The sequence below is a fragment of the Heloderma suspectum genome, chromosome 1 (assembly GCF_057233095.1).
Source record: "Heloderma suspectum isolate Gila_16-S chromosome 1, 16-S_ref, whole genome shotgun sequence".
Taxonomy (NCBI): Eukaryota; Metazoa; Chordata; class Lepidosauria; order Squamata; family Helodermatidae; genus Heloderma; species Heloderma suspectum.
Window position 1 is genome coordinate 406,811,803 of NC_139458.1, and position 17,075 is coordinate 406,828,877.

Consider the following 17,075-nt stretch of genomic DNA (forward strand, 5'->3'; position numbering starts at 1 on the left):
ACTGTCTTGTTTTGTTTTCGTTTGGCTTTTACAGTAGTTTTTTTATCTTACTTGTTGTTTTTTATATTTATTGGCACACCAGTTGTGCTTTCAACTTGCTGGTTGTTGCCATTTTTTTAAAAAACATGTTTTAAGATTTTTTTTTTCTAAACCATTTTCGCAGCATCTTCACTCACAAAACATTCATTTTCGCACAAGATGTTCTTTTTAGTGTGATGTTATGTGACAGGTTTCGTTTTAAATGCAACAACTGTAACCCCTCATCCCACCCCCCTCACAGGTTACTCACGTGAAGGGCAAAGAGTGTTGAAAAGGGCTGTGTGGCCACACTTCTAACCATGCCCCTGAGGATGCGTGGCTTCTCTCCCAGCCTTGCCACTCACATTAATGTGTGGATGTCTTCGTGGGAAAGTCTACATGCAGAAAGCTTCCCTGGCAAGCTTCCCCAGGTCCTGGAACCCTGATTGTGCCAGGACCAGGAAAACCTCTGTGTGCAGAGAATTTCCCACCTAATGTGTGGATGGCAGGATCCAGGTAACCAGGGCCAGACCTGCCTGAAATGATCTGCTTCATGCAGCATCAGGGGGACCAGGTGTGTGTGGAATAGATAAAAGCAGGAATTTATGTCTCAGTGGTGCAGAAAGCCTTTAGCGTTGTCCCTAGTGGGATGTGGAGGGAGCATTTGGGATCAGCTTCAGGCAGCAAAATACCTTGGTCTAGCACTGAAGAGAAGCCTTCCTACTGTGATGAACCCAGTGGCAGCTGGTGGCTCTGATTTAAGTGGGGCTGTGAATCCATTCTGGGTTTCAGTTAGAACCAGCCAGAGCTCTAAAGGAGCTATCCAAGGTTCCAAACCCTATCCCCAAAATAGGATCAGCAACTTGGATAGCTCCTTTAGAGTTCTAGTTGGTTCTGACTGAAACCCAGAATAGATTCAAAGCCCCACCAAAATTGGAGCCTCCAGCCTCCATTTCATGAACCTCTGTCATAGAGGTTTATGGGCACCATGGACCTCTGCCACAGGCTCCCTGTTGGTTACAGAGGATTCTAGGTCCTATAGAACACCCACTTGGTTCATGCAGGGGCAATGGCTGGGCCCATTGGACTTCATCTTTAGTTTGTGTGAGCTGTGAGTGTTCCCTCGAGATGCTCTCCTGGAGCTGCACATTGCTGAGCAAAAGGATTGTAATGGTGGGCAAGCTGTCTTTCATGGAAGCTTGTCTGCCATTACTGATCTTTTCACTGGGGGAACCTCCATAAGGCACTAGAAGACAGCTCGAAAACCATAGTTTAGTTGTTAGTGGTTCTGTATACCTTCCTACCCATCCCAAAATAATGTTCTCCCTTCAATCCCCAGATGCTGACAGACATTGTGAATTTGTCGGAAATCCTTTGAAGATTAAAAGCACTAGAAAATCATTATCGTGTATTATTGGATACTTGGGTGAGTGCTCTTTCAGCCAAATGAGTCATAAGATGATTCTACTTAATTATTCCTGTTAGGCAAAGAACATTAAAATATAATGGGCATGATGTAAATAATGTTTAGGAGTGCTTTCTGGGAGTATGTAGAAAACTAGCACATCAGGATGAGCTCTGTCAGAATCTTCCTCTTTTATTTATTTATGGTAGTTCTATGCCATCTTTCTGAAGCCAACCAAAGCAGTTTACCAAACACACACATACACAATCAATCAAATAAAAACCAGGTAAAACACTAAAAGAAACCTTGAATGCCATAATAACAAATTTAAAAGCCAAGCTAGTAAGATGTGTCTTGACACCCTTCCTGAATGAAGAGAGAGTGGGGACCTGTCTACAGGGAGCGTGTTCCAGAGTTTGGAAGCAATGCAGGAGAAAGCCCTTTCCTACATGCTCAACAAGAGGGCCTCTTGAAGCAGGGGTGTTTTCAAAATGGCCTCTCCTGCTATCTTAATATCCAAGCTGGTTCATACTGAGACAAGCGGTCCCTCATGTGCTAGTTTTCGTATACTAGTTTTCTACGCACAGAGTGTTTTATAGAGGGGAGTCTTTGGTGAAGTCAATCCTGCAGATTTGCGCCATGTGTTTTGATATGTGTGCAGCACTGCGTTTCAAGACCTTGACATACTGGCTGTGTTCAGATGTAATGCTAAACCATGACGAACAAGCTTAGCTTCCTCCCAGGCTCACACATTCCATGTTCCCTTCTTTTTCCTCTGGCAAAGCCACAAGATTCCATTTTAGATTAATCACAATTTAGCGCGTCATCCAGACCCAACAAACTGTGGTTCATCTGACTATGGTTAGTGGAAAGAAGCAGCTTCATAAACCACCGTTTGAAGTCGGCTTACTTCAGTAAACCATAGTTAAGGCTAGCCACAGTTTGTCAGGTTTGGGTGACATGGCAAACTGCAGTTAATGTATAATGGAAGCTTCCAAACTCCTCCGTGGCCGCACCAGAGGAGGAAGGAGAAGGGGGGAGGGCATGAGCCTGAGGCTCACCTAGGCTCATTCTTGTAATGCTAAACTATGGTTTAGTCCACTAGAACAGTCTACACATATCCCTTGGTCTATATTTTACACTTTATGCTGAATGAGATGTTAGACTGCAGTGATAACATTCTGGACTATGCCACTTCAGACTGCAAGTGATGGTGGCGATCATATTTTTGAATATCCTCCACATGAAAACTCTCCCAAAATTGAAAACAAGCACAGCAGGAACAGATTGTGTGCAAGAAATGGAAGTGGGGAGGCGCCATCTTGTCCTTTGCCTCAGGCAGCAAAATGACTTGGGCCAGCCCCTGCCAAAGGTCCATCCACCTTAGCATGGTCTCCTACAGCCTTCCCCACCCTGGCGTCCTCTAGATGTGTTGGAATACAACTCCCAGCATCCCCAACCTGCAGGGGAATGCTGATTGGGGTGATGGGACTTATAGTCCGACAATTCTGGAAGGCACCAGGCTGGGGAATGCTCGTCTACCAGAACTTCAGGGGCACCAGCAAGGGCTTTTCCCAGTCCTGCTAGCCAATACCACTTAAATGCCTGCAACGGAACTTCATCTTTCTACATGCAAAGATGCGACTTCAGCAAAGAGATAATCAATACAGAGTTAGTAATATCTGTACTGTGCCTACCTCACTACCGGAAATCCTGTAAACATCTGTTTAAATATGCAGGCTTTTTCCAAAATGTTTCCATGCCTAGAAGCAAGCAACATGCTATATAAGGGTTTTAAATGAACAAGTGCTAAAAGAATAGCAGCTTCAAGGTGTCAATAATATGCCATTGGGATTAGATTTTGCACAGGGATGGGTTTAAGAGGCTTTTTTCTTCTTGGCAGAAGTTAAGTTCAAGTAAACTACAGTGCATTTTTCGCTTCTTTCCACCCATGCAGTGCATATCTGGGGCATACAAAAGCAACCCAAGTTTTTAGCCGCTTTCTACCAGAAATTAAAAAATCAACAATACACACGTCTCCAAACAGGGGATGTATGGACTGTGTAAAATCTGTTCCATCTGTGTTTCATGGATTATCAGACACCTTTTGTTCCATCATCCGCCCATTCATGGAATTGGATTTTTTTTGTTTCCGAATTTGCACAAATTTGCATGTCCGAAAATGCACGAATACCCCAAAGTGTGCATTTTCCCACTTTAGCCTATGGGGAAGATGCACGTTTTTGGCAGTTTGTTTTTTTTTAATTGTGTATTTTTCTACAATGAAATTTGTGCAAAATTTTGGAAAGTGAGAAAAGCGGTCTGCAGGTCCACAGAATCCTCCTGACGGGGAGAAAGCCATTCTGCCATGGAATCAGCGGGTTGAATTCATGAAAATCCAAACTCATTTGGTTCCATTGCGAATTTCTCCAACTTCCCTATCTCCAAGAAGATTATTGTTATTGTTATTAATATTTGAAGTAATTGCAACAATCTCCTTAAAAAAATTACAGAGATTCATCCTGCAATGAAGCCTAATATAATCAAGTCAACACCAAGCCTTCAGAGTTCAATGGCAAAGCGATTGCTTGCTCCCCCAGGACATTCATCATTAAGTATTTTGGGAAAGAGAAACTACAGCCATCATCATAATGGCCTGGATGGTATGTATAAACCTGACAGCTGAAGTACTATTGTTTTATAATACATGAATAACCCAAGGCAGCATAAAATCTGTGCTTCTATGAATTGAGTGTTAATATCTTCTACAATAATAGTGGGCTCAGTGTCCCCATGCCAACAGGACTGGAGCCAAAATCGGGTCACTGAGAAACAAGAGGGACATATCAGTATATGCAGGTGAAAATTAACGTATACAAACATACAGAACCAAACATAAGCCCTTAAAAATGTTTAGTGGTCACCAGTTGAGTGTCATCTGGGGGAAAGATGGAAAACCAAGGGGATAGGAAGGTGGGAAGGAAAGGTAATTTTCTTTCCTGAGTCCCTAACAGCTTATAGTATCCTGGAAGAAAGTATTGCTGTCTTGCTGGAACCCTTATCAGGAGCTTTCTTGTTAGAGGGTGAGGATACCCTGCAACATTTTGTTGTAGATCCTACTTGTCTTCTATAATTACAAAGGAAGAAACTTTTACAAGTCTCCTTTTCTGAAGCATTTTATGCATGGCTATACCTCATTACGCAATGAATATGAACTTGAGCATACTCCGGGAGAGAGCGGAGGACAGAAAGGCGTGCTATGGTCCATGGGGTCACGAAGAGTCGGACACAATTTAACGACTGAACAAATACCTCATTACATTTTATTTAGGGCCAGCCCTACCATAAGGCAATGTGAGGCAACAGCTTCATGCAGTAGATGCTGGGAAGCAGCATTGGCAGCTGTCCAGCCATTTCTCCTGAGTCCCCCGACCATTCCCATCTCAACTCCTACACTCTCTAACCTAGGCTGCTGCCCTCAAGTGTGGTGGAGGATGCTATCCCATTAGTGTTGAACTAAGATTCAGCTGCCAGTCCAGTCAGCTTCGTGGAATGGCTTCGGCTTCAGCTGTTGGGCGGTATAGAAATTAAATAAATTAAAAAAATGGAGGAGGGCCCATTTTGTCCTTTCCCTCAGGCAGCAAACTGTCTTGACCTGGCTCTTTTTGTTTCACTCTTTCTCCAAGAAGGTCAAAATGACATCCATGCTCATCCCTTCCCCTTTATCCTCACTACAACTCTGTGAGGAAGATTTAGGGGTGTATGAAACCCCGCTTACCTGGCTCTGCCGGGTTCAGCAGGTGGGGGGAGGCGATCTGTTCCTCCCCCCGGAATCCTCGATGGGGGGGGGGGAAGAGATCCATTCCTCCCCACTGGAATCCTGCCCAGCCAGCTCCGCTCCGCAGCCAGGCTGCGGAGCCACCAGCCAGGCCAACCCGCAGCGGGGCCTCCAGCTGCTGCCGGGCTGGTGCGAATGCAAATGGCATCCTGAGTAGGGGACGCCATTTGCGTCCCTATGGTAGCCCGTGATAGGCTACATAAATATTTACGTAGCCTATCACAGCTAAAACGGGAACGCAAATGGCATAGGGGATGCCTGCTTTAGCCGTGATAGGCTACGTAAATATTTACGTAGCCTATCATGAGCTACCATAGGGACGCAAATGGTGTCCCCTACTCAGGATGCCATTTGCGTCTGCACCAGCCTGGCAGCAGCTGGAGCCGCCGCCGCCGCCGCCACTGGAGCTGAAGCTGCCGCTGCAGCCGCAGCCAGGTAGGCTCCGTTTCACGGGGCTTTCATGGGGTGGAGGGGCGGGGGATTCCGTTCCGCCACGGATTCCGGGGGGCTGGAATTCACTGGAATTCGGCTCCCCTGGGATCCATGGCGGAATTCTCTAACATCCCTAGGAAGATTACACTGAGAAATTGTGACTGGCCCAAGAACATCTAGTAAGCTAGTTTGTGATCAGGCATTTGAGCTACACCTCATGTCATATCAACATGACCCCATCATGGTGACGCTATATCTCTCTTGTGCATTCATACCTCGTAGCACACACAATGACATCTGTTGCAGTATTTTGGATAATGTAGAATAAAAAGTGGGAAATAATGCTAGAAAAGTGGTATATGGAATGTGTAATGTGCCCCAACAGTTATCAGTGTACTTCAGTACCAATAAAAAGCACTAGTATGGATCCAGCCCTGGTCTCTTGCATCTAAGTCCAGGACTCTAATACATCACAGTGGCTTTTGCTTGACGTTTTATGAAATGAACTTGACATTTTATGGTGTTTGGTATGAGCCTGGCTTGCTTACAAATGGCTGTCATGTGGTCAGTTAGCCCATTGCATTTTAATGTTTAATATGTGTAAGCCACTCTGAGACCCATGGTGGAATGAATGAATGAAATACATAAATAGACAAATAGATAGTGCCAAGGTACTCCTCTATTCTGCTATGTTCCTGTCTCTCTTTCTCCATTCCATCCTCCTATTTTGGAGAACCAAAATTTGGTAAGGGACTTTGCAAGCCACATGTAGAAGCAGCTGCCAGATGAGAGCTTCTGTAGAAGATGTGGAGAACCTGTGGCCCACTAGATGTGCTCCAGCACCCATCAGCCCCAGCCAACATGGCAAATGGTCAGGGATGACGGAAGTTGCAGTCCAGCAACATCTAGAGGGCCACAGATTCCCCATTCCTATTCCATAGCATAGTGGCTATGAGACTGAGCCATAAATCAGGAAGTCTGAAGTTCACCTCTTATCCCTGCCAGGAACTCACTAGGAGACCTTAAGGCAGCCTTCCCCAACCTGGTGCCCTCCAAGTGGTTTGGACTACAACTCCCATCAGCCCCAGCCAGAATGGTCAGGGATGACAGGAATTGCACGTGGTCTCAGCTCCCCATCTGCAACATGAGTGGTTGTGGTGGTAACGATACTGACCTACCTTACAGGGCTGGTGTAAAGATGGCAACAAGGTTATGTTTCTGAAGTACTATGTGCAGTGCATGCCAAAGTGCTATATAAGTGCTAGATATGTTAACCAGGTTTGTACTGAAATAGGTAAAACACTTGTGTGTGAGAGGGAGGAGGAGGGCACACTGCAACCTGTGTATCACAGTGTTTGAATTTAACATTGAGAGTGTCAAATATCCCAAGGGGAAGAGTTATTAACTTATTTTATTTTATTTATTTTTTGCCTCTGAGCTGCACTGCTGTGACAGAAGTGAGATTTAATTCTCACTTAATTCAGGTTGTGGAGAATAGTGCTTAAGCAGTGGACTGCCAATTTTCAAATAATGTAATTGACTTGGTGGGACTCTCTTACAGAGATAGGATTTAAACTTTATATGCGAATATTGATCCACCGTAAAGTTAATACATTTCTTCTAGTAATAGTTTAAAAACCCTCTGGGAAGATTAGCTTAATTTTAATTCGTAACTCCGTTGTGATTATAGATTTCAGTGGTTGGCATGTGCTGGAAAGGAAAGGAAAGGTTCCTCCTGTGCAAGCACTGAGTCACTGCTGACTCCTAGAGGGAAGCCGCTTTCGCTGGCGTTTTCATGGCAGACTATAGCGGGGTGGTTTGCCATTGCCTTCCCCAATCATGACTGCCTTTCCCCCAGCAAGCTGGGTACTCATTTTACTGACCTCGGAAGGATGAGTCGACCTGAGCCGGCTACCTGAGACCCAGCTTCTGCTGGGATCGAACTCAGGTTGTGGGGAGAGTTTCGGTTGCAATACTGCCACCTACCACTCTGCGCCACATGAGGCTCTAGCATGTGCTGGGACACATGTTTTTTTGTTTAGTCAGCTTGAAATATCCTTGCTGCAGAGAGGTAATGCATTGGAACCATCTCTCATTCAAGAGATTATTCAGGTTTTGCAGTCCTTGAACCAATATTTTCCTCCACTTCAGACTGATCTCTTCCGCTTGCATGAGTGATGACACAAAAAGGAAAGGCAATAGGTTTTTTTTCCTTCTCAACAGCCTGTATTAAGTTCCTGGTCTAAATTTGCTTCAGCCATGAACCCACACTGTAGCCTTTGACAAGCAACTATTTCACCCTGAGCCCCAGTAATGGTGGGTCAGTAAGGTACTGGTCTACCTTACCGAGTTGTTGTAAGGATTACTGAAATACCATACGTGAAGTGTTTTGACCCTCAAAGCACTGAAGAAATGCTAACGATGATTATATCTGGATAGGATCACGAATATAAAGTCCCAAACAAACCAGAGTGCTCTGTTCCATTTCAAAAAGACAGGATGATGTAGCAATTTGGAGACACTGAGCTCCAAAGATATAATGGCTTGTTTTGGCACAGTCACAGATGCACACATGATCACCTGAGGAAGCGTATGGAGGTGCGGGCAGGCTTGTAACCCCACAGAGATAGTATGGAGACACCAATTGCATGAACCACTGTGTGATCTGCAACAATTACATTGATTGCAATGTCTGCATTATTGAATTACAGGGAAAGGGAAACTTTTAACCTCTTACAGGTGAGACCACTGAAGCACACCTGCATAGTTGTTCATCTGTTCCCCCTCTTCATTTTGTCACATACGTGGGTAGATATCCTGGGTGTCCTCTGTGATAATTTAAAATATTTGTACCACACCTTTTGACAATACAATGCGAGAGTGTTGGACTGGGAGCCGGGAGATGTGGGTTCTAGTCCCCACTCGGCCATGGAAGCTCACTGGGTGACTTTGGGCCAGTCACACACTCTCAGCCCAACCCACCTCACAGGGTTGTTGTTGTGAGGATAAAATGGAGAGGAGGAGGATAATGTAATACGCCTTGGGTTCCTTGCAAGAGGAAAAAAGGTAGGATATAAATGCAATAAATAAATAAATAGGTTGTTAGTATCAGCTTATAGAGATACAATTCAACAATAAAATATAACATGAATTAAAACAAGACTAAGGGTGAGTGAGATTCCTCTGATTTGATTCAAAATGTTTTCTCCTAAAATGAGCTAATTTGGCATCAGTCGCCATAGGGCCTAATTCAGCTCATTTCAACCTCACTCTATTTCAAGCTACAAGCTTCGCCATTCTTTTTATGATGCCACCAGGAACATGAAGTCATATCATGCTTTTCTTAATCGCTCAGAGAAAAAGTATTGGCTTGCCACTGATCTTGTAACTTGGAGTATGGTGACTTGGTGACAGGGGCATGACTGAGTCAGAGAGTGGTAGAAAATAAAGGTTGAAGGATAGAAAGATTAAGAAACTAATGCAGATATCACCGTGTCTAGGCACACACAGCAGACAGAGGAAGGAGCATTCTTCGGAGAAATAGCCACTGACACTGCGTGGCAAATGTTTGCAGAAGCTCTGGCAGAATTTGCATAGTACTAAGATGAGGAGGTTCTAGTTATTGGTAGTCCTACATAGAGTAGATGCATTGAAATGAATGAGACTTAAGTTAGTCACAACTCACTTAACTCCCATTCATTTCAATGGGTCTACTCTATGTAGGACTAACATTGGATACTAACCTTGGTTGAGGCTCTCGCACAAGTGGAAGAACAGCTTTGGATTTAGTTTTGCTTTTCTTATGCAACACTCTAGCACAGGGGTAGATGACCTAGTGCCCTCCAGATGTTGTTGGACTCAGACTCCCATCAGCCCCAGCTAGCATGGACAATGGACAGGAATTATGGGAGTTGTAGCCCAAACTGGAGGCCATCAGGTTGCCTACCCTGGCCTAGTGTAAGGGGTAGGAGAGCGCTTGTGTGAGCAGAAGATTCCCCCCCAGCCCCAGCATGCAAAATGGGCATCTTTTGAATGCAATGCTGTGTATTATTAGCTTTTTATGTCCTAGCCTGAATCGATCTCCTGTTGCAGGCCACAACTGGTGGTACTAGATAGGGATTAATATCCTCTTACATGTCAAAAAGCCACATCCAGCAGGTTCAAGTCAGGATGGACAAATCCATCAGCTTACTTTCTCTGAGATTTAAATAGTTTCCATCCCATTTCTGAAGTCATTTGTGAATTTTGGTAAGTTCTTATCAGACAATGAATCAAGCAAAATGATCAGTCATTTGCAAATTCAGTCAGTCCCGCTATTGCCAGCATAGAAAGGATCATGTTCTACCTGCCTGCTAAGTAGCTGTTAGAGATGAAGAAGCTGTCAGAAGAAGGAAGAGGTGGTGATCCTAATTCAGCACCACGAACATGGTTTGAATACACAGGGATTCAAAGACAAGAGTCAGAGCTAAGCACTCTAAGCTCTCTGCCTGGTTGGATGAATCTATGAGTTTTTCTTTTCTCCCACATTTTTTTTTTAAACAAGTTCTTTCCATCCCATTTACAAAGTCTTTTGTGAATCTTGATAATTTCTTATCAAAAAACAAACCAAAGTTGTTGCCCATCTCTAGGCTCAGTGAACATCATGATTCAAGTGGAAGTGTATATCCAGATGTGCACGGTAGCCTATTTCTGCACGTGGATCCTCCTTGCTGGATCAAGGCGCCTTTCTTTTGCTGAGAAAATAAGCGCCAAGGTTGGAAAACATTTATAGGTGGCTGGTATTTTTTCACTCCATTTTGCTTCTGTGGATGGCAAAGGTAATCAGCAATCGATATTTTCAGCAATTGTGTCATGATGTATAGACGGTTCCTTCAATAACACTGTCAGGAGCGCCCTAGCTGCCTCTTAAAGTCCCCTCCGATAGCCAACTCAAGACACAGACAAAAGGGATTCTTTCCAAGGCTTTATTCCTTTACAACTTAATGACTCTTTCAGATGCTAATTTCCAGTGACTAAACAAGGAACTGCACTGGGGTAGTTAGCAGAGTAACCTAAGCTCCAGGTAAGGCAGTTGGTCCCTGTTTGAAGGAGAAGGGCAGGAAGACTCTGAACTTATGGGCTATGGAGAGGTCCTCCCTCTTACCTGTGGGTCCTCGGGATGTGACCATTGTCGTAGCGCCAAGCAGGCAAAGCGCCTCCTCTCGGCGTCCTCCATTTGGCGCTTCTCCCTGCGTCGGCGCCGAGTGTCCTCCAACACCCCATCCCCCGCTCTCTCACTGCCAGGGTCACTATCTCTCTCGGGAATGCAGGCAGGAGGAATCTCTGCCCGCTGCTGTGCTTGTGAGAGACGAGCGAGCTCCTCTCCCACAGGTCGTTGCTCTTCCTCAGAATTCCCCAGAGCTCAGAACTGCTCTGGGGCTCTATGGGCTCAGTTTCCACCCTGACAAACACTTGTCAAACGGTGGAAGTGCCCAAGTTAGCGAAGTGAGCCACTCCATCTCTGCGCTTAGAAAACGTCATAGATCATTTTTTTTCAAGTTTCAAGATCCTGGGGTGCAAAGCTGCCATTGCTGCATTCTCCTTCTGGCCAATGATTCTTAATCCCCAGATGCACAAAAATACAAGCACGTGGAACTTGTCAGTAGAGTCACAAACAAAAGAAATGCCAAACTGAGCATGAACAGATAGATATGAAACCGTTTCCAAGTATGGATCGACATCAAAAGAAATAGCTCATTTTCATTATTTATTGTAAGCTTCTTGAGTCTCAGAGAGAAAAGTGGGGCATACATCCTCTAAATAAAATAATTATAATGGGGAGGGAGCCACTGAGAGTGACTTTCTTTGTGCCTGATCTCTTCTTTTTCTTCATTGACATTTCTCTCTGAAATCTATATTGAGCTCCTAGCTCATTTCCTTGGAAAACAAAATCCCGATATGCAGCCCTGAGTCACCTTAACGTTTTATCTGTGGCATAAAAACACTGATTCCAAGAGTTGCTGGAAAAAGCCCCGCCTGCGTTGTTACATTACGTTTTACATTATTGTATAGTTGTTTAACTTTTCCTAGTCTCAAACTATTTCTGTGCAATTTTACATGAAAACATGGCCCATCTTAATTTAGCGTACTTAATGGTTCCCACACACTTTCCATTAAAAAAAACCCAAACGCCCAACAGTGATGCATCTGAGCTTTTCTTTTGAGAAGAGAAAGGCACGATCTAGATATAAAAAAGGAATAAATAATCCAAATATTGTAGAAAATAGTCATTAGGGACAAAGCTGCTATTTTGCCATATAAAAAGGTAAAGGTGTCCCCAACCAGTCGTGTCCGACTCTAGGGTGTGGTGCTCATCTCCATTTCTAAGTCGAAGAGCCAGCGCTGTCCGAAGACGCTTCCGTGGTCATGTGGCCGGCATGACTGAACACTGAGGTGCACGGAACGCTGTTACCTTTCCCGCCAAGGCAGTGCTTGTTTATCTGCTTGCAATTTCTTGCTTTCGAACTGCTAGGTTGGCAGGAGCTGGGACTGAAGACGGGAGCTCACTCCGTCATGCGGCACTCGGGTCTCGAACTGCTGTCCTGCCGACCTTCCGGTCTGCAGTTCAGCGTCTTAACCACTAAGCCACCGCGGCCCCATTTTCCCATATAGGTCCCTACAAATAAAGACCTACATTTAGTTCATTATGCCCAGCCAACATCAGATTTAGTGTTCCCCCTTCTTCCAGTGCTGCTCCTTCTGATGGGTGCAAAGAGAAAAGGCAGAGCTAGCCTACCAGCGGTGGTAATCAGCTGTAGTGGGTCTTCAACTCTCATAGAGTTTGCACCCCGTTTTTGCCTATACCATACAGGGCAAGTCCTGTGGGAGAACTGCGGCCTACATAAGAGACACCATCTTACAGCTCATATTTTGAAAATGTATTTCATTTCCTTTAGCCAACTGGTCTTGGAACTTTAATCAAAGTTATGAACGTGTTATATATTTCAACACAATAAAACAAAACCACAAAGAGGAAAAAAACTGTAGCTACATAGATTTGAATATATCAATTGCAATGCATGCATGTGAAGTGTGTGTGTGTGTGTGTGTGTGTGTTTGTATATATACACACACACAATATGAAAATACAGCTTTCTAAGAATTATATATGAACTTCAACAAAGGCAGACCAAATATCCATATAAGTATCCATTCTCAAGTGGCGTCTATATAACATCCATTTGAATGTTGAAAGCTTTGTCAGGTCCTCAATCCATTGCATTATAGGAGGTGAGTGTTTATCCTTCCAGTGTTGTAATATCAGTCTGTTAGCTGTGAAAAGGGCACAGGGAATCCATTTGTGCTGACTTTTAACTTCCAGGAAGCAAGTAGATAATTTAAGAGGACATGTACATCAGTAAATATTAAAGAGTGTTCCAATACAAGGTTTATCCACATAATAACCTCCTCTCCCAAAGAGACAACTATTGGGCATTGCCAAAATGTATTGTTAAATGAAGCATTAGCTATGTTACATTTCCAGCAATTAACTGACTTAGACAAACCCTTATTATCGAGACATTGTGGTGTCCATTAGACACAGAGCAAGAGTTTTTGTTGAATAACGTGTAACCTGAGATCCATAGACACTTCAGTTACAGATGATAAAGCACTGATCCATTGATCAGGCAAAATTTATGAATTTGTGAACTAATAAGTAAGTACATTTGTTTATAGTCAGATGTCTTAAAATTAGATAACTATGAATTGAAAAAAAAATAACAGAAGCAATAGACCTCAGCCCTATTGGGATGTCCAAATCCCCCACATGATTTGAGTCATGCAAGAGAAAGCAGGGTTGTGTGCACTAGCTCTGAGGAGGAATGCGCTAGCTCTGTGCCCTCTGTTGCATCCTTGCCACGAGTTCCCAGATGTTCACCATGTATTTGAGGGTGAATGTCTGCAGCATGGAGCATGTACTAAACAATGTCATGTGAAACAAGCCTGGGGCTTCTCTACACCAGGGTTTTATCCCACACCTTTATTGGGGCTTCTACCGCAGATTGTTTGTGAGATTAAGATTGGCTCCTTCACATGCTTAAACATGCTTGGTGGGATTTCCTTTCTCTGCAAGTTCTATATATTTCATTATACAGCCACTAGATGGTGCTGTGGTACAGCAGAATTGTGCAAATACATGAGTAGTGAAAGGGGGGTACCCGCATCAAACTCTAAACCACAACCCTTTTTCAAAAGTGACAGGTGCCCCATCCCCTTAGGGAGACCAGAAGTCCCACCCTAGCCAGAAGTCCCACCTCCAGAGGTCCCGCCCCAGAAGGAGTGATCAGCTGGTCAGGTCATATGACCTTCAGGGTCACCTGATAGGGGTCATGTGACCCCTCTACAAACTCATCAAGCCACCGTGGACCAATCGGATGAGGTTTTAGAGCCCTAACAGGTACGGGTGCAGAAATGGCCCAAAGGGCCATTTCCAAACCCCTCCCCAGATTGGCCCAGAGGGGTCATGTGACCCCTCTAAGAACTCGCCCCATCACAACGAAGAACTCGCCCCATCACAAGGAAGAGGTTTTAACAGAAACAACCTACCCCATCAGCCAGTCAGAAGGTGCAGCCAGATTTGATCAATGTAGCCATTTAGCTTGTCTGGACATGTTTCCTGCATTGAGAACATGGAGACGCCAGGCACCCTTGAATATTGAGCCCCAGAAAGGCTGTAGGCTGAGTCATGCATATATACTTTTAAAAAGAACTAGAAATGGAGAGTCTGCTATAGCTCCTGCGAATGTAAGAAGAAAAGATGCAGCTGTGGCAAAGAACATACCTGTAGACGTTTTTACAGAATTCCTGGAAAACTTGAGGAGGCTGTAAGCAGCCTGTTAAAACAATGAAGGAAATCCGCAAGAAGCAGTTCAATAAAACTTTAAGGAAGAAGGGAACTTTACATCTATATAGATGTACTGCCACAAAAGTTATAATTGCAGTTTTCACAGAGCTACTAGGGAGCAAGCCTTATAGAGACTGAAAAGAGGTTTCCCAGTCAAAAACGATGTTATATTAAGTGGTCTAGCAGCACCCCCACCCTTTTTTCTTTCTTTCTGCAGAACACTTGGTTTTATGTGTAAAACTTACTACAAGCTTACCTGCAATCTGCCCCATCACCCTAGACACATTTAAAATGCTGCTAGGGTTTCCCAAAAACTATGCTCACACCGTAAAGTGACTTTTGAGATGAAGAAGATGCAGATCAAGCAAGGGACTACACAGAATTGTCAGGATCCAACTACTACCCCTCACACTTTTGTTAGAGAGTTTTGTGTTAGTCTCTTCTTTCTGCAGAGCACTTGTTTTTATATTTAAAACCTACTATAAGCTTACCTGCAATCTGGTCCTTCACCCTAGACACATTTAAAATGCTGCTAGGGTTTCCCAAAAACTATGCTCACCCCTGGAAAGTGACTTTGTATCGTTAATTCCCATTTTGAGATATACAAGTCACCCGCGCAGATTATCAGGGTTATATTATTCCAAGTGTAGCAGCCTTTTATTTTCCCCACTGAGAAAAGAAGTAAGCATTTTATAGAAAGCAGAAAAACCAAGGTTGCAACATTTCAGATCTGAAGCAAAAGGATCCTTTTACAACAACTCTGTAAAGAAGACAAAATTAAGCATTTTGTAAAATCCATAAAAATAAAAATCACAGGGGTTACAACAGGCCCCTCAAGGTAGACATGCTTTAAACACAGCTAAGATTTTGTAAAATAATAAAAAAAAATGGGGGGGGGAGGGCAGAATCAAGAGGTGCTGTTTAGCAAGAGTTGGGGTAGGGAGACTATACTTTAAAATAGAAATAAATTCTCATTTTAAATGTGCTTTGCCTGTTTTGCTTATAAACTAGCTGTTAGCAGCATGGTAAATTTAGTCACCCGTTCATGGACAACCCGTTCATGGACAACCCGTTCATGGCCCTTGTTGTGGCGAAGGGGCTTGCGTAACTCAGTGAAGCCATAAGCTATGCCGTGCAGGGCCACCCAAGACGGACAGGTCATGGCAGAGAGTTCTGACAAAATGTGGTCCACTGGGAAGGAAATGGCAACCCACTCCAGTATTCTTGCCAAGAAACCCCATGGAACGTATCACAAGGCTAAAAGATATGACGCCGGAAGATGAGCCCCTCAGGTCGGAAGGTGTCCAATATACTACTGGGGAAGAGCAGAGGGTATTTCCAAGCAGCGCCAGAAAGAGTGAAGCGGCTGGGCCACAGCCGAAAGGACACTCAGCTGTGGATGTGTCTGGTGGTGAAAAGAAAATCCGATGCTGTAAAGAACAATATTGTTTAGGAACCTGGAATGTCAGATCAATGAATCAAGGTAAGCTGGAGGTGGTCAAACATGAGATGGCAAGATTGAACATCGACATCTTGGGAATCAGCGAACTCAAATGGACAGGCATGGGTGAATTTAATTCAGGTGACCATCATATCTACTACTGTGGGCAAGAATCCCTTAGAAGAAATGGAGTAGCACTCATAGTCAACAAAAGGGTGGGAAAAGCAGTCCTGGGGTACAATCTTAAAAACGATAGAATGATCTCAGTACGAATCCAAGGCAAACCATTCAACATCACAGTAATTCAAGCCCCAACCACTGATGCCAAAGAAGCTGAGGTTGATGGGTTCTATGAAGACCTACAACAACTTCTAGAACTAACACCAAAAAAAGATGTCCTCTTCGTCATAGGGGATTGGAATGCTAAAGTAGGAAATCAAGAAATCACCGGGATAACAGGCAGGCATGGCCTTGGTGTACAAAATGAAGCAGGACAAAAGCTAATAGAGTTTTGCCAAGAGAACACGCTGATCATAGCAAACACTCTTTTCCAACAGCACAAGAGACGACTCTACACATGGACATCACCAGATGGTCAATATCGAAATCAGATTGATTATGTCCTTTGCAGTCAAAGATGGAGAAGCTCTATACAGTCAGTAAAAACAAGACCTGGAGCTGACTGTGGCTCAGATCATGAGCTTCTTGTTGGAAAATTTCAGCTTAAATTGAAGAACGTAGGGAAAACCACTAAACCATTCAGGTATGACCTAAATCATATCCCTTATGAATATACAGTGGAGGTGAGGAATAGATTTCAGGGATTAGACCTGATAGACAGAGTGCCTGAGGAACTATGGACGGAGGTCCGTAACATTGTTCAGGAGGCAGCAACTCAATCCATCCCAAAGAAAAAGAAATGCAAGAAAGCCAAGTGGCTGTCTGATGAGGCTTTACAAGTAGCTGAAGAAAGAAGGGAAGTGAAAAGCAAGGGAGAAAGGGGAAGATATATCCAACTGAATGCAGAGTTCCAGAGAATAGCAAGGAGAGACAAGAA

The 17,075-nt window shown here is 44.0% G+C and overlaps 1 protein-coding gene across 2 annotated transcripts in view; it reads left to right on the forward strand.

Moving 5' to 3' along the window:
• Positions 1-17,075, forward strand: part of MTA3 (metastasis associated 1 family member 3) — a 190,207-nt gene that overhangs the window by 117,016 nt on the left and 56,116 nt on the right. For both annotated transcript variants that reach the window (XM_084828919.1, XM_084828918.1), the window contains exons 15-16: positions 1,358-1,444; positions 3,937-4,086. In XM_084828919.1, coding sequence (XP_084685045.1) covers positions 1,358-1,444; positions 3,937-4,086 — 237 coding nt within the window. The remainder of the gene's footprint in view (positions 1-1,357; positions 1,445-3,936; positions 4,087-17,075) is intronic.